The sequence below is a fragment of the Cervus elaphus genome, chromosome 15, assembly GCF_910594005.1.
Source record: "Cervus elaphus chromosome 15, mCerEla1.1, whole genome shotgun sequence".
Lineage (NCBI taxonomy): Eukaryota > Metazoa > Chordata > Mammalia > Artiodactyla > Cervidae > Cervus > Cervus elaphus.
The window spans coordinates 85,518,641-85,545,696 of record NC_057829.1 but is presented as its reverse complement, the minus strand read 5'-3'; the positions used below and the strand labels follow the sequence as shown (position 1 = coordinate 85,545,696).

At 45.1% G+C, this 27,056-nt stretch overlaps 1 protein-coding gene across 2 annotated transcripts in view; it reads left to right on the top strand.

Moving 5' to 3' along the window:
- Positions 1-27,056, top strand: part of CPXM2 (carboxypeptidase X, M14 family member 2) — a 134,860-nt gene that overhangs the window by 53,888 nt on the left and 53,916 nt on the right. For both annotated transcript variants that reach the window (XM_043926315.1, XM_043926314.1), the window contains one exon: positions 1,657-1,796. In XM_043926315.1, the coding sequence (XP_043782250.1) occupies positions 1,657-1,796 (140 nt within the window). The remainder of the gene's footprint in view (positions 1-1,656; positions 1,797-27,056) is intronic.

The window sequence follows — 27,056 nt, the reverse complement described above, 5'->3', positions numbered from 1 at the left end:
TTTTCACCTTCATTTGAGATGGGTGTGCTTTTAGAAGACCGTCTAGTGCTCAGTCGCTCAGTGGTGTCTGACTCTCTTTGACCCCATGGATGTAGCCTGCCAGGCTCCTCTGTTCATGGAATTTCCCAGGCGAGAGAAGAAGACTGTGGTACATTAGTATTCCAACATTTGCTCTCAAAGCTCTTTCAGGATTGCTCCAGGAGTGGACTGGGAATGCCTACCCTCTGTTGGTCCTGCTACAAGGCTTGTGTTAGCCGGTGCAGTGCTGGATGAGTCTGTCAATAGGACCCCTTGCCAAGCTGTTCCTCTGCTATAGCTGGGCTCTGGATTTCACATCACTGTTGGCCATTAAAATGAAGCTGACGCAGAATTTGAGCTGAAAAGTGCTCAGAGGTAGGGAAGATAGATGGAATGGCCTGTCATTTTCATCTCTTGAGTATCATTCAGACTTTTTCTCATATGATTATGTACTTGTGAAATAGGCATGGGAAACTGAGATTAATGCAGAAAGTGTCTTAGTAAATTAGGAAGTTTCCCCTGACTCATTTGCCTTTTTTTTTTTTTAAAACATCAGGGAGTTGTCTCTTCAAATGGTGATAATACAGGGAAAATTCTAGAGCAGAAATTCACCCACGTTGTAAATTCAAATCAGGAGAATCCCTGGTGGCAAAAGCAGCTGATACTCAGGCCCATCAAATGACTTAAATGCAAATAAGTAAATTTCACTAGATAAACCTAACCTTCAACATCCCGTTCGAATACCACCTCTGCCCTGGGGGCGTTCTGTCCATAGTCTCCCCCAGCTCAAGTTAGCTGTGCTGTCCTTGAAAACTCCCAAAGCACTTTGTTCCTATTCCTGAAATAACACCTGCCTGTTGTGTTCTCACTTACCTATTTTCATGTCTTTCTTCCTGCCTGGATCTTGAGGTTCCAGGAGGGAACGATTCACCTTTGTGCTCCCAGCACCTGGTGTGTGTAGGCTGGTACGTAGGAGACGATCTGTGTCTATTGGATGAATGAGTAACAGGAGAACTCACTAAATTTCATTTTTCACACTGGGCAAGAGGAGTACTTATCATATTGAAATATTTCCAACTTGTTAATAACAAGCAGCTCATTTTTATGATTTAGAATTAAGAGTTCAGGGCACAGTGACTTTTTTTCTTTATCTACTTCCTCATTCTCTTCTATCCCTCCCACCCACCTTCCTCGAAATGTCACAAAAAAACTTGCCTAAATTTTCTTCGAGTATATTCTGGGTCCTTCTGAAAAATGCCCTCCCCCCCCCTTTTTTTTTTCTTTTTAAAGTGTCTGTGTGTGTGTTCAATCACTCAGTCGTGTCTGACTCTTTACGACCCTATGGACTGTAGCCTGCCAGGCTCCTATGTCCTTGAGATTCCTCCTGGCAAGAATACTGGAGTGGGTTGCCATGTCCCTCTCCATTTTTAAAGTGTAGTTGATTGGCAATGTTGTGTTAGTTTCAGGTGTACGGCAAAGTGATTCAGCTCCATCTTTTCAGGTATAGCTTTTTCAGATTCCTTTCCCTGATAGATTATAGCGAGATGCTGAGCGTAGTCCCCTGTGCTACACGGTAGGTCCTTGTTGGTTGTGTGTTTTATATGTAGTATTGAAGAACACCTCTCTCTTTCTTTTCAGGCAGGTATTAACGAAAATGATTTTTACGACGGGGCGTGGTGCGCAGGGAGGAATGACCTCCATCAGTGGATTGAAGTGGACGCCAGACGACTGACCAAGTTCACGGGTGTCATCACTCAAGGGAGGAACTCTCTCTGGCTGTAAGTATGGCTGGACCCGTGCTTAGGCTCTGGGCTGTGAATCTGAAGCTCTAGGGTTCAGACAGAGTCAGGAAAGTCGCAGAGAAGAATCTGGTGACCGGCAATAGAAGGGAAGAAAGTTACAGGGAAGACGGGAGGCTGGCCTTGCTGTAGACACCCTGGGAAGGTGCATCTTTTGATCCACAGCTTCCCCAGCACAGGAGCAGAGAGAGGGATGCGCAGGTTAGACTGGGGAGGCAAACAAAGGTCCTCTTTGGCAGGTAGCGGCCTTCTTGGATGTGGGGTGAGTTACTGGCGCCCTGACAGGTGGCTGACAAGTGTTCAGTGCACCCAAGCAGTGAGCAACAGGTCGCTGGCTCCACCCACTGTCATGGGGTAGAAGGAATGAGTCTCCCCGATCCTGGGGAGAAAGAGGAAACACATGCAAGTTCCTGAATAAAGAACTTCTAGAGGAGGAGGAGAATTGAAGGATGAACCAGTGAGAATAAGATGGAATCCCACTGCTCAGAACGGAGCTTGAGATCAAGGTTGGGTCAGTAAGAATAGTAATCCCCAAAGAGGCGGGCTAGAGCCCCTTCCAGTGCTTCATCTCGTGGCGCTGTGCTGTGGTCCATCACTTCAGTTGTGTCCAACTCTTTGTGGCCCCCCAGGCTCCTCTGTCCATGGGATTTTCCCAGCAAGAACACTGGAGTGGGTAGCCATGCCCTCCTCCAGGGGATCTTCCTGACCCAGGGATCAAACCTGCCTCTCCAGTGTCTCCTGCGTTGCAGGCAGATTCTTTACCCCTGCGCCACCGGGGAAGCCCAATCTCATGGTGGATATATACAACGGAATACTATTCAGCTTTCAAAAGGAAGGGAATTTGACACACACTAGAATATGGATGAACTTTGAGGACATTATGCTCAAGGCAATAAGCCAGGCACAAAAAGACAAAACACTGCATGATGGCACTTCCATGAGGTTCCTAAAGCAGGTAAAGTCATAGAGACAAAAAGGAGAAGGAACAGTGGCTACCAGGGTCTGGAGGGGAGGGGAATGGCCTTATTATCTCATGGGTACAGAGTTGAGTTGAGGATGATGAAAAGTTCTGGAGATGGATGGTGGTGATGGTGTCACAGAATTGCACGCTTCCAGATGGTTAAAATGATACATTTTGTGTTATGTATATTCTGCTACAGTAAGCAAAAAAAAAAAAAAATCTATACAAACAAAACAAAACCTTTCACTTCATCCCAGGGCTGTTGGTAGAGACAGAGGCAGGACAGTATCTGTGAGGTTGTTCTGTGGCTCAAAATTGTGTCCAGAGCAAACCTGCGGAGACTGGGGGCTGGGCGAGAGTCAGGAGGGACTGCAGAGCCTTGGGCGTTTTCTGAATTTAAACAAGAACTTTTCAGTTCCTCTGGCATCTGTCTCTATGCTGAGAAGCCAGGAGCACAAACACCCCACACTTAGACATCAGGAAACTGTGCACCTCGTTAGCCAAGCATCCTCCTGGCCTGCTCGGTCTGCACACCCAAATCCCGTGTCTTGACCCCTTTTGGTTTTATTGATTACTGGTTGGCAACCAGGCTTTCCTGATGGCTCAGCAGGTGAAAAAATCCCATCTGAGATGCAGGAGACGCGAGTTCAGTCCCTGGGTCGGGAAGATCCCCTGGAGGAGGAAATGGCAAACCCACTCCAGTATTCTTGCCTGAAAAAATCCCATGGACAGGATCACACAGAATCAGACAAGACTGAGCAAATAAACTGACAGAAAGAGACAGTTGGCGGCCATATAAAATCTATCACTGGTTGATTAGATTAATTTGAACTCCTAGAAAGGTCAACATTGATAAATCAACCAGGATAAGAGAAGGGAACCTGGCATCTGTGCTCACATTTAAATGCCTGTCATTGTCACTGTAAAGGGGACTTTCTTATTAGATGACAGTTGTCAGGCAATGACTCATCCTGTTTTCGTCTGAATCCTTTTTTTATTGTAAAGACAAGACTGTAACCACTAACAACGTTTAAAAACATTACTGGTGATTCCACTGTCCTTAGGCAAACAGAACTTTTCTACATATTTGTAATCATATTACCTATGCGATTATTATTTTTAGTTTAAAACGTATCCATAACATGTTCATGTTGTGACTCAGATTTCATAATGATCATTGTTAATAGCCTATAATTTACTCAGCTATGCCTCACTCACCATCTCTATTTTCCACTATCATCTATCATTTTGCAGGAGAGCATTTACATACTTTTTTTCTCCCTTTGAATTACTTCCTTCAAATAAATTTCTAGAGCAGGGATAATTTGTGCATTTTGACGATGTTGGGTTATGTATTTGTGCCACTTTGTGTATCATTTTATTCACTTTACTTTCCAGTAGCACTTCTGTATGTGTTCATTTCTGCTGATGCTTGCTCTGTGGTGTGTGTTTTGCTCATCAGTGGCTTATTACCATAACAATTGTTTTCACTGTGTAGATTCTTAAAAGGCAAGGAATTTAGAAGGAGCAAAGTCGAATTGCTCAGGGAGAATAGAAACTCAGAAAGAAAGACTGATTTGAGATGATCCGTAGGGATGAGAGAAAGGGCTTTACCTTAATGCTTGGATATTAGCCTGTCTAATCACTATCATTAGAGATGCAGTAGTTGGGTTATTATTGGATCAGAAAGAAAGAGCTGGGTAGGAGTGCCGCTCCATTCTATTTCAGCTGGAAACACAAGAGGGTTTGGAGTGAATAAGAAATTACAGTAGAACAATATCTTTCTTTGACTTAGCCCGGGACAGGAACATCTAGAGGGAGGCAAGGGATAGAATTGCTTTCAAGAGTCAGTTTTTTAATGTCTAAATGTATTTCAAGTCAAGGACAATGAAAAGAAATCCAATGAGTTTCAGTTTATCTTACCTCCTGGAATAGAACTATGCACTATGGAGTGAGGAGGAAATGGTCAAGAGTACATTTTGGTATCTGAGCCCCTTTTCCCAGAGGCAAGAATAATGCTGGAGGCATTGGCTGTATTCTGTTATGAGCAGAAAACTTGCCAACAACAGAAACCACCAAATCCCCAAAGTAAAGAAGGCAGTAGTTGTCTTTCTTTCCCTCTCCCAGGCTGTCCTTGAGTTGTTCCCCTGTGGCCATCTATGGCATGATTTTTAATATTTTTGTTTATTGGTTTCCACATTTCTCCCCATTGGTCTATGGACACAATAAAGGCAGTGCTTTGATAGTCTGTGTCTCTGGGACCTGGCCTAGTACCAGGCATCTGGTAGATGCTCAGTGAATGATTCTTAATGAATATTGTAAGGAAGTAACAAATTAGCAAAAAGCCATTCACACCGAATACTGATGCGTTAATTAATTTATGAGTGTAAATGACTGAGAGCAGGCTTAAATTGTAAGGGGAGGGGGGAGGTGATGTGAAAAGTCGAGCTGAGGAGTGACGAGGGTTTTCAGAGATGAAGGCATGTAAAACAGGGTTTTCAGAGATGAAGGCATGTAAAACAGCGTGGCTTTGGAATTACAGCATGGCTGACTCTTGCTGGTTATGAGATTTTTCTTCTTTGAACCTCAATATACTCTTCTATAAAATGGGTTGACTACTGTGTAGCTCATAAAGATGCGGTGAAAGTTAAATGCACTTATGTTAATGATGTTTCAAAATTACCCAGCACATAATAAGTGCTCAATAGATGGGGCTTTCTTCCCTTTGCACCTTCTTGGGTTTATCTCAAACAGTGCCTTTCAAGCTTATTTTTAGTCACAGATCTTCCTTCATATAAAGTCTTTCTTGCAAACATTTAGAAAATACAGACAGAACTTCTCCCTTGGTCCAGTGGTAAAGAACGTGCCTGCCAATGCAGGAATCTGGGTTCAGTCCCTGGTCCCGGAAGATCCCACATGCCTCGGGGCAACTAGGCCCATGCACCCCAAGTACTGAAGCCTGAGCACCCTAGAGCCGGTGCTCAGCAATGACAGAAACCACCGCAGTGAGAAACCTGTGCACCTCAACTAGAGAGTAGCCCCCACTCGGCGCAGCTAGAGAAAGCCTGAGCACAGCGACAAAGACCCAGGGCAGCTTTAAATAAATAAATAAACCAAAAAGGAAAAAAAAATACAGGCAGGTGAGGCTGCTTCCTGTCAATCTGGTAGCCGGAAGCATTGCCTGCCTGGCCCTCCCTTCGCCCCCTCCCAGGCACATCCTTGGAGGACGTATCTATCCAAGGATCGCTGTGTAACAAGCGTGCTACACAGGGAGCCTCTCTGCAGGTTACAATCCTGCCAGCTCCTCCAAGCGCTGACTGATTCTTCCTGACTCCAGCCCGGTAACAGGTGGATTTGGATTTCAGACCAAAACAAGCAATGGCAGAGTTGGAGTTAGAGTCTGATTTCTTCGAGTTAAATGGGAAGAACATCCGCTAATCTCAAGAGTGCTGCATTTTGGTTGGTGATGTTTTAGAAATGGAAGGAAAATGGGGTGATGGCTCCTTTGGGTTGGCCAAACGGATGTTGTTATTTATAAACAGTGCCTATCTGATTGTTAGAATGCACAAGCACTTTGGAGGATTAATCAGTTCAGTTCAGTTGCTCAGTCATGTCCGATTCTTTGTGACCCTGTGGACTGTAGCACGCCAGGCATCCCTGTCCATCACCAACTCCTGGAGCTTGGAGTATTAATAGCAGAACACTGAATATTTTTCATTCGTAAAACTTTTGTGGTTGGTATTTTAACATGGACATCCATCATCTTATTTGTTCTTGACCTCCTCTTTATGTGCTTATGAATTCACTCATCTCTTTATTGAGCACTCTGAACTGAACACTCTGTACAAGAAGTGGCCTGTCTTCAGGGAGCTCTCAGCCTGGAAGAACCCGATATGTTGACAGATCCACTAGAACTGGCAGAGTCCACACCGTATGATGGGAAGAGGGACGCTGTTCTCACACCTGTGATTCAGATGTGAAGGGCAATATAGGAGATGGTGATGCTTAGCCACAATCCGGGACAAGCTCATAACCAAGTTGACGAAAAACTCTATGATTCTAGTTTTAATAATTTTCAAATAATTCATGCTATTTGAAAGTAATAAAGCATAATTGTTTCCATGATACTGAATAATTTACATTTTTCACCAATATAAATGATTGTTTCCCATTGCATTGCAGTTTAGTGGAACGTTAGTATGCTAGAAAAGGCCAATTTTTCTTTTGCTGATTTCAGAAAGTATATTAGATGTGTGAGTGTCGCAGTTATAACCAATATGGTGACTGAAAAGTTAATTATTCTGCCTGAGGTGAATAGATGCGTCTAATGACTTGGGCGAAATGCAGGCAATTTAAAATAACCAAATGGTTTAAACTTTAATTATTTCATAAACAGGACAATTCTCATCCTCTCTTGAGAGTCTGTAAATGTGTCCTTAAAGAGAAGCAGCCGTTTGATTGATGGGTTTGTAAGGTGAGGACTGGGGAAAGTTTGTCTGGTTGGCTGAATTTTTTAAAAGCAGTTCAGCTAATTAAGCAGGATGAATGGCTTATGGCTGAGAACCCAGAGATGGTAGGAAAGATAGCCGCAGCCCGAAGAAGCTGGCTTTCAGTCTATTGGTGCAGAATCTTGGCTGAGATTCTGAATGTGAGCTTCCTTTTCGCGAATTCTGAGGGTGGAGAAAATGAGCAGATGGGGTACCCAAGCCAGATGAAGACAAGGTCAAGGGAAGGCCTGTCGCCTGCTCTTTTCCTGGACACACCCTGGTCCTGGGAGGGACAGGTGGCCGATGGAACGGGTGCCCCAGGGGTGCAGGTGGTGCTGAGCGGTGGGGCTGATGGGGGTGCGGAGGCTCAGCTGGAAGGAGGGGGTCCACCCGTCCCGAGAGAGTAAAGTGTGCTGAGCGGTGAGGCTGATGGGGGTGCAGGGGCTCAGCTGGAAGGACAGGGTCCACCCGTCCCGAGAGAGTAGAGTTGGGGAGTAAGTGCTGAAGTGGTTCAGAGCCTTCACACCGGAGGGTTTTCTATACTTGATGAAGTAGGAGGTGGGTCCTCTGCAGACAGTGCGTGAGGCAGATTCAGGGGTTGGAGATTTAAGGACAGGGAGCTTCGCTGTCCCATTAGAGAAAGGGCTTGGCTGGCCTCCCGAGCTCAGGGAATTGTAATGGACTCAGCAGTAAAGAGTGTGCCTGACTATACAGGAGACTCAGGAGACATGAGTTCGATCCCTGGGTCGGGAAGATCCCCTGGAGAAGAGAATGGCAACCCTCTCCAGTATTCTTGCTTGGAGAATCCCATGGACGGAGGAACCTGGTGGGCTACAGCCCATAATAGGGTTGCAAAGAGTCGGACACAACTGAGCATGCATGCACTCATGCATTTCCCCAGTGTTAGTCACTCAGTTGTATCTGACTCTTTGTGACCCCAGGGACTGTAGCCTGCCAGGCTCTTCTATCCATGGAATTCTCCAGGCAAGAACACTGGAGTGGGTAGCCCATTCCCTTCTCCGGGGGATCTTCCCGACCCAGGGATTGAACCTGGGTCTCCTGCATGACAGGCAGATTCTTTACCGTCTGAACCACCAGGGAAGCCCGCACACACGCATTAGGCACCACTGATGCTTTCTCCACTAGAGGGTGGTGGAGTTGGCGGCAGTGCAGCTGAAGTCCTGGGACCAGGCCATCGCAGGACCCGGTAGGACACAGTGTGTTAGGAGTGAAGGGTTATGAGGTTGAGATCCAGGGCTGGTCAGGAAGGAGACCAAGCCAGAGGCCCGATTCCCTGGAAGTTAAGATCAAGTTCACAGAGCCCCTGGGGGAGATGAGGTTTCAGAAAAGACAGAAATTTGGAAGGGGAGGACACCGACCATCTGGGGACTCCACGGGGGCAGTCGAGGTGATGACTGGGGTCAGGGACGGGGGTTGGAGAGGAGCAGACTTCCGGGAATCTTGAGGTTGCAGGCTTGGCTGCTCAGGGCTCTTCGTGTTGGGAGAATCTCCAGGACGCGCTGGACCCTGGATCAGGAGTGGGGATGGAGAGGCCGCTGAGGAGGCAGCGGGTCTGTGAGGGAAGGAAAATGAAGGTGAGGAGGGACAGAGGCCAATGCAGAGGCCGCTGGAGGACATTCATCCAGAGACCAAGGAGAGGGATGGAACCTTCCCAACAGCTTCCTTGGCCTGGGGTTCTGCCCAGGGGCTGGACCTCTGGTTTCCACAGTGAGAAGTATTCACCCGGCCCCTCCCTGTTTCTTCAACTTCATCTGGTTTTCCACTCCCGGAGGACTGAGCCTTGGCAGTCTGGGCCCCAGCCCTGCAGCAGCGCGCCAGGGTGCAGAGGGAAGGGGCGCCGGGCTGGGCCTGGAGCCCCTGGAGGCAGGGCTCACGGGGCGGCCACTGCACTTTGTGAATCACCTGCTCATCTGCTCGCAAAGAGTCGGACAGAACTTAGCACCACACACACAGCACATCTTCTCGGGAGAGAGCCCGTGTGTGTTTTCAGGACGTGTCCCTTTGCGTCTCCTCCCTCTCTGGCAAAATGAAATGTTTGGCACCTGTGGGGGCTGGGAGACAGAAGTTTCCAAACTCCTCTCTAACCTCTTTGAAAACCGCCAGTTTCTGAACTGCTGAGTTTGGCTAAAATGGAGGGTTTCGATGAAAACATCTCTAAGCTCGAGTAGAAGGCCAGGCATGCCATCGTATCTCCACTGGTGCTATGTTCCCACCACGCAGGGAGAGTTATTTGGAGCTGAGTAAACCTCTCTCTTGTGGCTCAGTGGCTCATACTTGGCTTCCTGGGTGCCAGGTGACTAAGGAATCCGTTCAGAAGGTAAAATCTCTGACAAGGAAACAGTGCTAGAACTCCTTCCTGGAGATGAAGCTTCCACCATGGTTTATTCCAGGGCCCTTGTCCCCTGGCTCTCACTCCCCGGGAAACCCTCTGGGAGGTTTCTGGGTGCACTCACCGTTTTTTCTCATCTGTTCCTGGTGGCCAGGGTCCCCTTGAGGGGGCACCCTCCCCAGCTGGACTCACATAATGCTCTCACAGGCCTGCACCCACGGGGCCTGTGCGGACTGATTTCCACTGCCCGTTTGACCTCCTTCCCTTTGCTCCTTCATTTCTAGCCCAGGAGCCTCATCTTTGTTCTGTAGATAAGCCAGCATGCGCCTGCCTTAAGGCCTTTGCACCTGCCGTCCCCCCTGCCCGAAGGTACACCCTGCCTGCGCTGCCTCATTCCATCATTCAAAACAGTCTGTCCTGATTCTCTCCTCTTCTGAGGCTGGCCAGTACCCCCTGATCCTAACACAGGGTCTGCCCACCGTTCAGGTCAGGTCAGTTCAGTTCAGTCGCTCAGTCGTGTCCGACTCTTTGCGACACCATGAACCGCAGCACACCAGGCCTCCCTGTCCATCACCAACTCCCGGAGTTTACTCAAACTCATGTCCATTCAGTCAGTGATGGCATCCAACCATCTCATCCTCTGTCCTCCCCTCTCCTCCCGCCTTCCATATTTCCCAGCATCAGAGTCTTTTCAAATGAGTCAGCTCTTCGCATCAGGTGGCCAAAGTATTGGAGTTTCAGCTTCAGCATCAGTCCTTCCAATGAACACCCAGGACTGATCTCCTTTAGGATTGACTGGTTGGATCTCCTTGCAGTCCAAGGGATTCTCAAGAGTCTTCTCCAACACCACAGTTCAAAAGCATCAATTCTTCAGCACTCTACTTTCTTTATAGTCCACCTCTCACACCCATACATGACCACTGAAAAAGAGGCCCACCGTAGGGGCCTCTTTAGTGCACAGACCACCAGGAGAAAATAAGACACAGCCTGTGGGGATGCAGCTCCCGTATGCCATTGATGTCCCTCCTGTTCAGGTGTCTCGGTGGTCACCTGGTGTAGCCGAGCAGATCAAAGTGCAGATTCTCCAGTGAGACTTGGATTCTAGGCTCCCGACTGCATGGCCTTGGGTGTGTTTCTGAGCCTTTCTGTGCTTCAGTTTCTTTATCTGGAAAATGGAGATGATAATAGTGCCTGGCACATAGGATCGCTGTGGGGATTAAATGAGTTACTGTGGGCTTCCCTCGTAGCTCAGTTGGTAAAGAATCCGCCTGCAGTGCAGGAGACCCCGGCTCCATTCCTGGGTCAGGAGGATCTGCTGGAGAAAGGGATAGGCTACCCACTCCAGTCTTCTTGGGCTTCCCTTGTGGCTCAGCTGGTAAAGAATCCGCCTGCAATGCGGGAGACCTGGGTTCGATCCCTGGGTTGGGAAGATCCCCTGGAGAAGGGAAAAGCTACCCATTCCAGGATTCTGGCTGGAGAATTCCATGGACTATATAGTCCATGGGGTCGCAAAAAGTCGCACATGACCAAGCGACTTTCACATCACTTCAGTGTGTGTCAGGCTGTAAAGACCCTCCTTGGCACGTGGTGAGTGCCTGACAAGTGTCTTAGGATCCCTTCCCTTCCCTGGTGGGGGGCTCCTGCTCACACACTCCCCTCCACCCCAGCCGCCATCCCTCTTTCTCCTCTCTAGTCAGCGCCTTTGCTGTCTCTCCTGTCCACGATGGCCCTTACTCCCTCTGTGTGGTCTTAGGGATATTAATGTTGGGGGGGAACCTGAGTGGGTGGGTGTTCCTGGTGGTCTTCTTAGCCTTCCAAGCCTCAAGTTTCCTGGCCAGTGAGAGGAGCTTATTTTGAGCCTTCAGTGAGACGCAGATGGAAAGTCCTGGCACATTCTGGACCCAGCAGATGCTCAAGGAACCGTGGCTGCTGTTATTTATGAAGTGGCCTCATGGCACCCCTCCCCGTCTCCGAGCCCCCAGCCCCCAGCCATCCAGAGTTGAACCTCCAGAGACCCAGTGCCCCCGAGGGTGCCAGGAAAGACTTCAAAACCGAACGAATCCCATCACAACTGAGGAGAGCTGGACACTTTGTGAAATTCCTCCTGCGACTCATCTGTATGTTGGTGGACACTTTTGGTCTGAAAGCAGGAAATTCCTTTAAATGAAGCTCCTAGACTGGGGCTGACCTCGCGTGGTGTCTTGGTGACTCTGCCTGGAAGGTCCCTTTCTCATCCCCATTTTATGGATGAGTAAACTGAGGCTTGGGGAGCTTGTGGACATGCTTGTCCCTTCTGCTGCCTCCTTCCCCTGCTATCACAGTTTTCATCAGGCCTCAGGCCCTGTGAATGGCTCGGGTGTACTTCTGAGCACTTTATCAAGGGACATTGTATGGCTGCCCCTAAGGCTGGCCTAGCTGTCAGACACAGCAGGCACCGTGCCTGGGACCTTGTGACCCTTAGGGACTCAGCAAAGGGTTGAACTTCTTTTATAATCTGGAGAAAGTAAATGAACTTTCAGGTCAAAGAAAATGTTTTAATATGTTAATACATTCATCTTTATATCAATACAGTAGGTGGCTCAGACAGTAAAGCATCTCTGCCTGCAATGTGGGAGATGCGGGTCGATCCCTGGGTCAGGAAGATCCCCTGGGGGAGGGCATGGCAGCCCACTCCACTGTTCTTGCCTGGAGAATCCCATGGATAGAGGAGCCTGGCGGGCTACAGTCTGTGGGGTCGCAAAGATTTGGACATGACTGAGCAATTAACACACACACACAGTCATAAAATATGATTAAATTATTCTTTTTTTAAAGAGAAAGGGATCTCTTCTTCCTCCATGTTGAAGACCGAGTCCCCAAAACCTTGAATATGTTAGGTTTTTATAGCAAATGGGACTCAAGGTTGCAGATGGAATCACGGTAACTAATTAGCTGATCTTTAAACAGAGAGATGACCCTGGATTATCTGGGTGGGCCCAATGTGCTCATGAAAGTGAAAATGAAAGTCACTCTGTCATGTCTGACTCTTTGCGACCCCATGGACTATACAGCCCAAGGAATTCTTCAGGCCAGAATACTGGAGTGGGTAGCCTATCCCTTCTCCAGCAGATCTTTGCGACCCAGGAATCGAACCGGGGTCTCCTGCATTGCAGGCAGATTCTCTACCAACTGAACTATGAGGGAAGATGACATTTAAGGGTCCTTAAATGTGGGGCAATGAGGGGAAGAGAGAACCAGAGAGCTGGCAGCGTGAGTGAGCAGGACCCCCTGTTGCTTGCTGTGAAGACAGAGGAAGGGGCCACGAACAGGGAGCGCGAGCGGAAGCTGAAAAATGCAGGGAAACAGTCTCTCCTAGAGTTTCCAGAAGAAACGCAGCCCTGCTGAACACCTCGACTGCAGGACTTCTGACCTCCAGAACCGTAAGCTGATAAATCTGTGCTGTGTAAACCACCGAGTTGGCAGAAAATTACAGTGGTCCTAGAAAACGAATAGATCCACCGGGGCAGAAGTAGCCATAGCCCACGAGAGCCCTCCCGTGCCCTGGCTGCCCCCGGCCCCACGCTGTCTCTGGTGTGAGGCCGTGGTGGAGACCTCCAGCTGCCGACCGTGCCTGCCAGGCGGCGTCATGCTCCACTCCTGATATCACAGCAGAATCGGGGCCAGTCCTCCTCTCTGCGTTCTTTAGGTTTCCTGTGGGCCGTTTCTTTGGTTCCTTTCTTCTCGATCTTTCAAGCGTCTCTTTCAGATTTGGAGAAATTTAAATACCTTTCTTTTTTTCTTTCTTTTAGTCCTCTGCAGTGGGGCTTAACTAGGAACTACCTCCCTCTTTACCCAAATTTATTGAACTTGGCCCCCAAAGTGGCATTTCCCCACCCCCCTCTTTCCCTGGTAGACAATTTTTACTGGAGGTAATGGAAAATAGATAATATTTCTAAGTTTATAACATTCCCTCCAATGGTCTGGATTCTCAAATAGCCATGGTAACCAGTCTGAAGTGAAAAAAATCTAATAAATCAATGGGCTGGTTTCTCAGTGTCTAACATTTGTCTCCCCTGAGAATGTGGCAGAACCATTTAACTGTGACTGAGGTTCCAGCAGACAGAGGAGGAGAGAAAGAGAAGAGAGTCAGTGTCACTCACGTTCTTGAGTGTTGGGTGTGCCCACGCTTGCTGTAGACCCCCAGATAAACCTTTTCCTCCCATATTGTTTCTGGAAGTCACAAAGGCAAGGTTAGACCTCTGGGGAATAGTGGTCTTGCCCAGTTACAACTGGGCCACAGCCAGGATTTGAGGCTGCTAAGCTCTGTCAAGGAGGTGATGGACAGGAAGAGGAAGCTGCCAGCTTCCAACAGAAAATTGGCATAAAAACTAGGAGAGAAAAGGGATTTAACAGTGCTTCCCCTACTTGGGATTTGGCCTTCCCTGGCTCAGACGGTAAAGAATCTGCCTACAATGCAGGAGACCTGGGCTCGATCTATGGGTCAGGAAGATCCTCTGGAGGAGGGCATGGCAACCCACTCCAGTATTCTTGCCTGGAGAATCCCATGGACAGAGGAGCCTGGCGGGCTACAGTCCATGGGGTCGCAAAGAGTCATGACTGAGAGAGTGATAGTTTCACACAAGAAAGTGGACAACATCCAGTGCTGTTCACAACGGAGTGAATTAGTTGATGGATGCTCATTTACCAGAAGATATGTGCTGAAGCTCTTGGTGGTTGTTTTCAAGGTTTGGGGAGATTCTATCTCTTGTGAGGTGGAGAGAGAGAAGAATCTGACTTTTTTGTTTGTTCAGTTGCTGTCGTGTCCGACTCTTTGTGGCCCCATGGACTGTAGCACACCAGGCTTCCCTGTCCTTCACCATCTCCTGGAGCTTGCTCAAACTCATGTCCATTGAGTCGGTGATGCCATCCAACCATCTCATCCTCTGTCGACCTCTTCTCCTCCTGCCTTCAGTCTTTCCCAGCATCAGGGTCTTTTCTAATGAGTCACTTCTTCACATCAGGTGGCCAAAGTATTTGAGCTTCAGCTTCAGTATCAGTCATTCCAGTGAATAGAATCTGACTAGTAAGAGTTTGCCGTGAAACTCCAGGGTGACAGACCCCCAGTGCGCACCATCAGATCTTACTTACATCCACTTGATATTAGTCCTTCGACTGATTTGAACTACTCAGGCTTTCCCCAGTTATTCTCTTTCTTATCATTTTGCTTAGGGTACCTTCCCAGGTACCAGAATTTTGAACTTTTATATGGTTACCGTAATCATTCTCTTCAGGTTTATGTCATGCTTAGAAAGACCTTGTCCCTTCTGACAATACAATATAAGTGGTGGTGGTGATGGTTTAGTCGCTCAGTTGTGTCCGACTCTGCGACCCCATAGACTGTAGCCCACCAGGCTCCTCTGTCCATGGGATTCTCCAGGCAACAATACTGGAATGTGTTGCCATTTCCTTCTCCACAGTGTAAGTAATTTCCCCCATATTTTCTTCTAGGATTTTTGGATTGCAAATTTTACATTGACATTTTAAATCGTGTGGAATGGATTTTGATGTAGGTTATACATAATAGATCAGGATCTTTGTACCTTCACATGGCCATTAAGATGTCCCAACATTATTTTCCATATAATCTCCAACTGCTGTGGTCTAAATATTTGTGTTCTCCCCAAATTTAAATCCTCATGCCTGACGTGATGGTATTTATAGGTGGAGCATTTGGTAGATGATTAGGTCTTGCGAGCAGAGCCCTCATGGTTGGGATTAGCGCTCTCATAAAAGAGACCTCCAAAAGGTCCCCAGCCCCTTCGGTCATGTGAGGACGCAACATAAGGTCTGTGACCCAGAAGAGGGCCCTCACCTGACTGTGCTGGCCCCCTGGTCTCGGACTTTCAACACTGTGAAAAATAAACTTTGTTGTTTATCACTCCCTAGTTTATGGCGCTGTGTTACAGCAGCCTCAAGGGACTAAGACATCAGCTAAAGTGCCCCAACATGATATTCTAAATTCTCGTCTGCTATGGGGTTTGCTTCAGGACTTTCTATTCTGTCTCTTTGCTGTCTCTGTGTACCAGTACCACACTGCTGTATCGTTACTATAGCATGTCCTCTTACTGCTTCCTAGATCTAGTTTCTCCTCCTTATTAATCTTTTCAGAATATTCCTGGCTATTCTTGCCATGTTCTTTTTTCATATGAATTTTGCAAGAAGTCCAAATTGTCTCCAAAAAGAATTTTGGGTGATGTGTTAGAGGGGAATGCCTTAAGTAATTGTGTTCCCCTCTAACTGGCATCCTTAAGACCAGAGTGTCTCCCTCCTAAATGGCCTTTCCCTTGTGTTCACATATCCCTTTCTAACTGTGCTGTCCTGTGTTTTTTTTAAACTGTTTTCCCCCCAGTAGTTCTCTGTGTTAATTGCACGGTTAGTTTTGTAAGAAAGGCTGTGTTATTTTCCATTTGGCAAACAATGTATGTGATCCAGGGTCTCTGAATCCTCTCTAGTATTTGGTCTTGTCACTATTTTATTATTTTAGCTATTCTCATAGGTGAGTAGTGACATCGCATCATGGTCTTTCTTCGCATTTGTCTAGTAGCTGATGGTGTTGAACATCTTTTCATGTACATATCTGCCGTCTATGTCTTCTTTAATGAAATGTCTCTTTATATTGTTTGTCTATGTTCTAATTGCCTTGTTTGTGTTTTTACTGTGGTGTATTGAGAGTTCTCTATCATTCTAGATATGTCTTTTGTCAGATATGTGGTTTGCAAATATTTTCTTCTGGTCTGCAGCTTCTCTTTTATCTTCTAAATACTAGCTTTCACACTGGTTTCTTGGAGAAAAAGTTTGTAATTTCAATCAAGTCCAGTTTACTGATTTTTTTCCTTTATGGATTGTGCTTTTGGTGTCATGTCTAAGAACACTTTACTAAAGTCTAGATCCCAAAGATTTTCTCCTTTATTAACTTCTAAAGTTTTGTAGTTTTATGTTTTACATTTAGATGTGATTCATTTTGAATTAATTTTTATATAAAGTGTTAGGTTTAGTGAAGTTTAATGATACATGCTGCAAACTAATGATATATAATTGTCTGTAGATACATAATAATTGTTCCAGTGTTATTTGCTGAAAAGACTGTCCTTCCACCATGGAACTGCTTTTGCATCTTTGCTAAAGATTGGTCAGTCATATGTGTATGGATTTATTTCTGCGTTCTCTGCTCTGTTGGGCTGCGTTTCCCAGGTGGCGTTAGTGGTAAATGCCAATGCAAGAGACATAAGAGATGAGGGTTTGATCCCTGGGTTGGGGAGATCCCCTGGAAGAGGGATCTCTATATTCTTGCCCCTCTAATATTCCTGCCTAGAGAATCCTCATGGACAGAGGAGCCTGGAAAGCTACAGTCCATAAGGTGGCAAAGAGTAAGACATGACTTGCATAGATCAATGTGTCTGTCCCTCTACTAATAATTAGTTCAGTCTTGATTACTACACCTATATACTATCTTGAAATAGGGTAAATGGATTTTTCCCACTTTATTCTTTTTTAAAATTATCTTAGCTATTCTAGTTCCTTTGCCTTCCTGTATTAATGTTAGAATCATCTTGCTTGTATCTGTAAAAGAATCTTGCTGAGATTTGATAGAAATCTCATTAAACTGTGTATCAACTTGGGGAGAATTGACAACTTTACCATGTTGAGTCTTCCACAAATACAATGTTTTCCCATTTATTTAGATCTTATTTTGTTCTCTTTTATCAGCACTTTATAATTTTTAGCATACAAGTCCTGATACAGGTTTTATTAATTTGCACTTAATAATAAGAATTTCATGAGCAGTTGTGAATAGTATTATTTGCTAGTATTTTATTTAGGATTTTTGCATCGATATTCAGATGTGACATTAGGCTACAGTTTCCTTTCTGTGAACAATTGTTATTGGTTTTTGGTATCAAATCTTCCAAATGAGGGAATATTTCCTTCCTTTTCTATGCTTTGAATACATCTAGACATGAGGTCTCAGGGGAGCTGGTAGGGAGCTCTTTGATGACTGGCCCTCTTTTTGTTATAGCACTCAGGCTGTTCAGATTTTGTCTTTTACATCAGTTTTGATAAATTCTTTTGTCCTAGAAAATTTGTGTTTTCAAATATATTTGTATTTGATCTAGCAAAGCCCAAAATTGTCTTAAGGATTTTTAAACTTTTTTTCTGATTGATTATTATTTTCTCAGTATTTTAAAGTATTTGTGAATTTCTTCTTTTTCTTACTCAATCATTTGCCTATTGTTTCTTTTCTCTTTTTTAAAGAGCAAGCATTCCTTATAATTATTTATTAGTTTGGCTATTTTTCTGTTTTTGAATTCCTTATTTTTTTTTTAGATTGATTCTTTCCCTTTTTAAGAATTTATTTTATTGTTCTGTTAACTTCCTGAGTTGAATTCTTAGTTCATTTTTCTTTCTTATTTAGTGATATGTTTATAAGTTTGAGAAACTTCTGCTGACTACTGTTTCTGCTTTATCTTGTGGGTTCTGATATAAAATGTTTTTTATCACTGATTTCTAGACATTCTGCAGTTTCAATTTTGATTTTCTCTTTCATCAAAGATTGTTCAGGAGACTGATTTAAATTCCCTGAGAAAAGAGGATTTGCTATTTTAAATTTTATACATTTCTCATTGTATATGAATATCATCTCTACTTTCTAATTTCATGATGTTTTGAAAGTTTCTTTTGAGACTTAAACTGGAGACAGTTTTTCTCTTAAAGCTTCATGAATGTTTGAATAAAAAGACTATTTTTGTTTCCAGACTACAGAACTTTATGTATAGTGGTTAGATTCATATTATTGATTATATTATTTAGTCTCCTTCTTATTAATGATCCACCATGGCCTAGTGACACCCGCTCTCTCTCCTTGTATCTCCAGTAATTTGTTTCATTAATGTTGATGCACAATTGCACTCATCTCACATGCTAGCAAAGCAATGCTCAAAATTCTCCAAGCCAGGTTTCAACAGTAAGTGAACCCTGAACTTCCAGATGTTAAAGCTGGATTTAGAAAAGGCAGAGGAACCAGAGATCAAATTGCCAACATCCTTTGGATCATCAAAAAAGCAATAGAGTGCCAGAAAAACATCTACTTCTGCTTTATTGACTACGCCAAAGCCTTTGATTGTGAGGATCACAACAAACTTTGGAAAATTCTTCAAGAGATAGGAATACCAGACCACCTGAGGTGCCTCCTGAGAAATCTGTATGCAGGTCAAGAAGCAGCAGTTAGAACTGCACATGGAACAACAGAGTGGTTCCAAATACGAAAAAGAGTGCATCAAGGCTATATATTGTCACCATGCTTATTTAACTTACATGTAGAGTACATCATGTGAGGTGCTGGGCTGGATAAAGCACAAGCTGGAATCAAGCTTGCTGGGAGAAATATCAATAACCTAAATACACAGATAACACCACCCATATGGCAGAAAGCAAAGGAGAACTAAAGAGCCTCTTGATGAAAGTGAAAGAGGAGAGTGAAGAAGTTGGCTTAAAACTCAACATTCAGAAAACTAACATCATGGCATCTGGTCCCATCACTTCATGGCAAATAGATGGGGAAACAGTGGAAACAGTGAGAGACTTTATTTTGGGGGGCTCCAAAATCACTGCAGATGGTAACTGCAGTCATGAAATTAAAAGACGCTTGCTCCTTGGAAGAAAAGTCATGACCAACCTAGACAGCATATTAAAAAGCAGAGACATTACTTTGCCAACAAAGGTCCATCTAGTCAAAGCTATGGTTTTTCCAGTAGTCATGTATGGATGTGAGAGTTGGACTATAAAGAAAGCTGAGTACCGAAGAATCGATGCTTTTGAACTGTGGTGTTGGAGAAGACTCTTGAGAGTCCCTTGGACTGCAAGGAGATCCAACCAGTCCATCTAAAGGAAATCAGTCCTGAATATTTATTGGAAGGACTGGTGCTGAAGCTGAAACTCCAATACTTTGGCCACCTGATGTGAAGAACTGACTCATTGGAAGAGACCTTGATGCTGGGAATGATTGAAGGCGGGAGGAGAAGGGGACAACGGGATGAGATGGTTGGATGGCATCACCCACCTGAGTTGGAGTAAGCTCTGGGAGTTGGTAATGAACAGGGAAGCTTGGCGTGATGCAGTCCATGGGGTCAAAAAGAGTTGGCCATGACTGAACGACTGAACTGAATGTTGATGCTGTGGTTTGGTGGATAACTGTTTAATGCCTATTGTGATACGTACCTTTTAGAATCATGTATTGCCATTCTTTTTCTGGTTTAATGCCCTTTTCCCAGTGAATTCAACCTCCAGATTTTACATTTGCTGTCTCAGCTCTCTCTGTATTTGCATTGGCTGATACTTCTGTGCCCATACGTCTGTTTCAATCCTGCTGAATCATTGTGTGTCTCTTGTGTATATCCACAGAGTTGTGTTTCCTCCGATAGTTAAGTTCTGTAATATAGCTCTAGTGGCTCTCTGGCTGATTACAGTTTTATATAATGTTCCAAATATAGTATTTCTGCAGACACTATCTGTTAACACCCTGTTATGAACCAATACTTAAAAATTTATGTAATTCTTCGTATCTTATTCTCACCTTCTAACTCCTTCCAATTTTAGCTAATTACCTTTCTTAGTGTTTACCTTTGCCTATTAAATGTTCCTAAACTCTACTGCCTGATTTGTTACCTTTCATATCTTTTAACCACCCTTCTTCTTCTTCAGCTATTAAAGGCAGGTTAAAGAGAGCCACGGTACCTGGGTGTGGGTCTCATCCCACCTCTAAGTGAATGGGGAAGCCCCTTATACTCCTTGCCCGGTGGAGGAGAGACGAGGCAGAGGGGAGCTTGCAGAGGAGACCATAAGCCTACCAGGGAGAGGCAGGAGAACTTTCCACTTTCCGTCTGACCCGTGGTGAGGGCCGACTTCTTGTGCTTCTGTTTCCTTCTCTAAAGCAAGAAGAAAATAGCGCTTACCACGTAGTGTTGATTAAACTAATTCACATGGTGAGAGCGGTGTCTGGTCCACAATCAGCATCCGTAGGTGTTCATAGTTACACCGTAATGATCGTGACTACTGGAACTAGATGAAGCTTTATGGTGCAGAGGATGAATCACAGAAGTTGTTCATGTTGATTGCAGCTGAGAGTGGTTAGGAAGCTATGGCACCCTTCTCACCCCGCAGAGCCCTTTCTGTGGTAACCCATCTGCCTGTAAAGACCTCACATTTTGCAAAATTGTACAGTTAATAGAGCTTATTTGGGCTGGCCTCATAAAACCAAAGCAACTTGGAACCAGAACATCACTAAAACCAACAACAATCCTAATAAGAATATCAGCATAGCTAAGGACATGTTGCATCCTGTGTTCAGATACTTAAAAGGCACTACTTTTCACCACAAAGTGGAGTCTCTTGGAAGGGTGGGAGCTGCTATGTTATGCTCATGGAGACAAGGATACACGGGCCTTATCATCTAAGGGCAAGTAGGGGGGTTTGCAGCTGCAAACTTTGGCGAAATGTGAGACCAGAGACGAAGACTCCGGGTGGTTATCTTTTGCATACTCTTTCTGAACAAAGATAGTAAATAACTGTGCATTCAGCACTTCCAAGTCAGAGCACGTGGCCAACCTGAGCAGCAGAAGGTGGGCATCGCACACCATGCTAGAAACTTCCGTGGCCTCTGCCTTCCGTTGAGTGGGTGTGTCTTCCATTTGGTGGCTGTGACTTGGTGGTACAACCATGGACAACGCTAGAAAGCCATCAAGTATGAACCAAGGTGACTCAGGCCTTTTATGCATTATTGCTGCCCCCTTTCTAATAAGTATCTTCCATGTACACGCATTGAATATCTGTGTGGAACACATAGTGTGATAGGCCCTCATGAAGCCTCCCCGGTGGATTCTCCCCTTTAAGAAATCCATTCTGAATTGTGGTTAAGGCACAAGTTATGTCCAGAAGACAAATGCTTTCCCATCATCGTCCTCTACCCAGAAGCTTCTGGTCTTCCTGGAACTTCTGGTAGGTGTCCAAGCATCCCAGCAGAAGTTTCCAAACCATGTTTGGTAGTTTTGATTTGGGAGCAAAGGAGACTTTCACATAGGCAAAGACAGGATTCCTCTGGGTGCAGGGCTTTCTGTGTTGACCCCGCCCCTTCTGGTCAGTCCATCGAATGACAGTCAGTTGAGCGCCGGAGTCCTTGCTGCCCCGTGTCCTTCAGCCCTGGAAGATGTCACGTTTCTTTCTCAGTTACAGCGAAAGGATCTACCTCGTGTTGAGCTGCTTCAGTAGTAAGCATGTTGTATGTGTTAAGTTAGTTCCTTACAGCATCCCCGGCAGTCAGCATTTATCTGCTTACTCTTGCAGAAAACTGCAAGGGCTGGAGGTGGCACGGTCAGTACGTGGCCAAGTGAGTCTGTGAGCCCAGTTCTTGTTTCCAAGGTGCCATCCAGCGTCAGGAATTGTCCTCAGATCTCTCTGCTCCCTCTCCGTGGCTCCAGTTGAGACTGAGAATGTACAGGGCTCCTGTGTGGATTTTGCTTTTATAATACCGCCTCTCCTGCCCTGTAGGGTTCTTCCTATTTTCCGCAGAGACCTTTCTTACTTGGAGCGGAGAGTTTTCATTCTTCCCTAACTCCCATTCAGGTTGAGAGAAGGTTGAACCCATGATTTTTCTAAGCATGTTTAAAAGTCAAACTCTTTGCTAAGTTTCAAAGCAGTCGTTATTTTTCTTCTTTTTCAGTAACCTTCTGATCTTCAGTTTTCCTTTAAAGTCTGTCTGAAAAATAACATTTAGTGTGGCCAGCAGAGTAGTCAATTGGCAATAACACATCTAGAACACAAAGTGGGCGATGGGAAGTGAAAGGCAAAGTGCTTTCCAATTTTGCTCACGTCAAATTCCACTGACTTTCTCTCCAGAGTAACATAGTAAAATGCAAACTCTTAAAAGAAAAAGAAAAAAAGAAACTCAGCTTTTTAATCCTGCTTTCAGTTTATAGCTGAGATACAAATTGGCCTCAATTCATGCCTGCGTTGGAAGAAAATGACCCTGAACTGGGTGGAAAGAAACTGAGAAAGTGCCAGAGGAGTGAAGCAGAAATGAGAAATAAATATGGGGGTTTATTTTGTAATTAACAAATCATGTATGTAATTTAAAGGTCAACTAGCCCTACGTACAATTAAAAATAGTTGCCCATGTCCCCATACCTCTTGGTCCTCCTTCGTGCTGTCTTAAGGCAACTATTGCAAACCCTTTAGCTATTTCTCTTATTTTATTTTTATTAAACCCTGTGTATTCTGAACAAAATGGTTTTAGTACTCTTTCTTGATTCTTTTAAATTATTTGTTATGTGTTGACTTTCAACTATGAAACGGGAGAATTTAAGTCTCTTATTGAGTTGGCTTTAACACACACACACACACACACACACACACACACACACACACACACACACACACACACGCACGCACACGCGCGCGCGCACATGTTCTCATTCTGTCTTTGTCTCTCTCTCTCTCTCTGTGTGTCTCTGTCTTTCCGCCCAAAAGAGTTAGTTATATTATCATTTTAGCTAAATCAACATTTAGCTAAAATGTTTCCCACGTTGCAGGTGGATTCTTTACCAGCTGAGCTATCAGGGAAGCCCCAGTTATATTATCAATTTTAGCTAAATCAACATTTAAATTTTTCATCATGATCATTGTTGAGCTGTTATTCATAGCTAGGTCACATGGTATGCTATAATTAAATTTCCTTTCCTGTGCAACTTTTTTGCTTTTACTGGAGGTAATAATCACTACTCTTTCATGGTTTCCTTCATTTTCTAGTTACCTCTTACTAATTCATTCTAAAACCTTCTGATAGATCTGAAAAGCTCCTCTGAATGTGTGCATACTAAGAACAAGTCACTGTTTTTCTTCCTGAAGGTATCCTTCCTGGAGCCACGTGGGCTCTGCTGGCATCTGAATTTGTTTGGTTTTCAAGCCTATCGCATCGCTCTTGTCTCTTTACCATGCTTGTTGGAATTCTCTTCCTGTCTTTCCTGAGTTCTATTCTCTATTTCTTAGATCCCAGGACTCTCTGTTTTTCTGTTTATTTTAGTGGTACATAGCTTCTGGAAATGGAACTCGGGAGATAGAATTTTGGATTCCTTAAGTGTCTGAAAATGCGTTTTTGTTGACCTCACTCTTGATAGATAGTTTGGAAGCAATTTTCTCTAACAATTTCTCTAACAGCTTTACTGAGATAATTCCCATATTGTACAATTCACTCATTGAAAGTATACAGTTCATTGTGTTTAACTTATTCACAGAGCTGTGCTATCATCACAACATTAATTTATTACATTTCATTGTCCCCAAAACAGACTCCATACTTCTTATCCCTTATTTTTTCCATTTCCTCTTTATCTTCAGTTTTATAAAGAGCTGAGGATATTCATACTTTAACATTTTTGAATTCTTTTTCTCAATAAAGTTTTAGGGCTGTTTCTATATCCCTTGTGCTAACAACTGTTCAGTGTTATGCCATGTTGTAGCTAGCATTTCTTTTTCACTAATTTTTGGCCACACCGCGTGCCCTGTAGGATTTTAGGCCCCTGACCAAGGATTGAACCTGTGCAGTGAAAACAGCAACTCCTCACCGCAGGACCCCCAGGGAATTCCCTGTAGCTAGCACTTGGTGTGATCTTGAGGTATGGAAATTTGTATTTTTCAGTTCTGGGAAATTCTTCTTCTTCGCCTTCTTCTTCTTCCTCCTTTTTATTCTGTCTTCATTGTCTCCTGTCAACTTTTTAAAAAAATATTATTTGCATGTCGAATCTCTCATATTAATTTTTTTTTCTTCACCCTGTTACTTCCTTTTCATCCTTCACATTTCAGCTCAGACACCACCTTCCGGGAGCCCTTTGTCCATCTAGCCTTAGATAAGTCAGCACGGCCCTCCATTTAGAAGTTCTTTCTTTATTTCTCGTCTGAACAACTTCAGGGTTGCAGCTTAATAAGTAATTGTACAATTAATTTTGCAGTCTCTGTCTTCCCCAGTAGACCGTGAGCTCCCTGAGGCCAGCGCTGAGGGTTTGTGTTGAGACTCACTCTGGCCCAGCGCCTGGCACCCTCCCTCTTCGGGGGCTGACACGTGTTTGGTGCTCGAGTGAACATGGGTAGCAGCTCTCCTGGGATGAACATGGTGTGAGGTGAGGTGGGCACGGTCTGTAAGGACAAGTTTTGATAAGCAAAGGCACAGTGTCACCTCGTTCAGGGGTGTTCCAGAAAGCTTGAAAGAAAACCAGCTTCTGTTCACTGAACATCTTCTGTTCATCACAGCTTCTGTTCATCACATGTGTCTGTCAGGCAGCCGAGCCACCTTCCGTGAACTCACTCAGCCACCACTTTCTTCCTTGGTCATGTATGTGTTTCTGAGTCCTTCCTGGTATGTAGGCAAATCAGCAGGAAAATGTGGAACAAGTTTTATTTGCCAGTATCCATCTTCGTATTTAAAATGTCATGAACCCCTGAAAACCACCCCCATCTCAGTTTCCTTGTTAGGAAATTGCCAATAGCATTTACCTCAAAATAGTTTGAATGAAACAGATGGAGAATTGCCATCTTGTTTTTGACTTGTTTGGAGTGGGGTTTCTTGGCCTCCGCCCTCTTGGCGTTCTGGGCTGGATAACTTAGCTCTGGGCATCTATCCTGTGTGTTTTAGGCTGTGAGTGGCTTCCTGGCCTCTATGCACTTGATGCCCTCCATTGTAGCCCCCGACTTCACCCCCTACCCCTAGTCATAACATTCAGGAATGTCTCGGACCTTGCCAAATGCCCCCCCGGGGAGCAGAATCACCCCGCATTGAGGACCACTGCTGTGAGAACCGTGCAGATCTGGCGTCTCTTCCCAGACACGTACAGTCGGTAGCACTGCACTGCCCAGGGCCTGTTGGCATTCCCCAGAGCAGTGGGGGTCCACCCATGTGGTGGGTGGAGTGCTCAGAAGAGCACTCAGAAGAGCGTATCGGGTCTTGAGCTGGAATTGGAAGTGTTTCTAGAAGCCTCCAGTGCCAATACAATGACCTGCTTGTTCTTGCCAGTTGGGCTCATGATGGGTAAAAAACAGACCGTGCCTGTTTCTGGCACGTGGCTTCCAACATCCCATAGAAGGAACCAAATGTTTGGAGAAATACCAGGAGACTCAACTCTGATAAGTGGATCATGAAGTTAAACATTGATTTGTCAGATGGGAAGGAATTTCCTGAGTGTTGATTTGAATTCTGATTCCACCTTGGGAGAGAGACTGACGTGTTGAGATGGGCAGGGTAACTTAGATTTCTGTGACTGTAGTTTTCTGGCTAAGCCCTGAGCTTCCCATTCATTGACTGCAGCTAGGGAACTGTAGTTTTATCCTGGGGAAGGAGAGAACGGATTGGAATGAGTCTAAGAACGGAGCTGGAATCCACGTGGGGCCCTTGTGGTAAGCAGGTGTCACCCCCACCAGATGTCCACGTTCTGATTCTGGGACCTGTGAATCTCTTCTCTTTCATGGCAAAAGGAACTTTGTAGATGTGATTAAGTCAAGGACTTCGAGATGGAGCAAATGTTCTGGACTGTTCACGTGGCCCAATCAAAATATGGATTCAGTTCAGCTCAGTTCAGTCGCTCAGTCATGTCCAACTCTTTGCAGCCCCATGGACTGCAGCGCGCCAGGCCTCCCTGTCCATCACCAACTCCCGGAGTTTACTCAAACTCATGTCCATCGAGTCGGTGATGCCATCCAACCATCTCATCCTCTGTCGTCCCCTTCTCCTCCTGCCTGCGTTCAACCTTTTCCAGCTGTGCCCAGAGAAGACGTGACTACAGTAGAAGACTGGTTACAGAGATGCAACACCACTGGCTTCAAAGATGGAGCAAGAGGACCACCAGCAGAGGAAAGTGGGCGCCTCTAGGACCTGAAACAGGCGAGGAAACAAAAGTCCTTCCCTGGAGCCTCCAGACAGGAACCAGCCCTGCTAACACCTTGACCTTAGACCTGTATTTTGCAGAACTGTGCAATAATATATTTCTGTGGTCTTAAGACAGTAAATGTGGTAATTTATTACAGTAGCCGTAGGAAACTGACATAGCTCTCAAAGTCTAGAGGTCAAAATGAGAGTCCAGTGAGCATAAAGCCCAAAGCAGGGGGACTTGGGAGCAGACATTCTGGAATGAACACTGATCCTTTGATTCATGTGATAACTGTGGGTCTACTAGACATGTGTGTGTGTGTGTGTGTGTGTGTGTGTTTATGCATGCGTGTGAGTGGGCATATTTGTCCTGGCCAGAATACAGAGCTTTGCAAGCTGGAGAGACATGGCCTGCTCTGGGCAGAAACCAAAATTCCAGACTACTGGGAAAGCTTTATATCCTATTACTTACAGTCCGTCATCCAGACATATCTGTTCC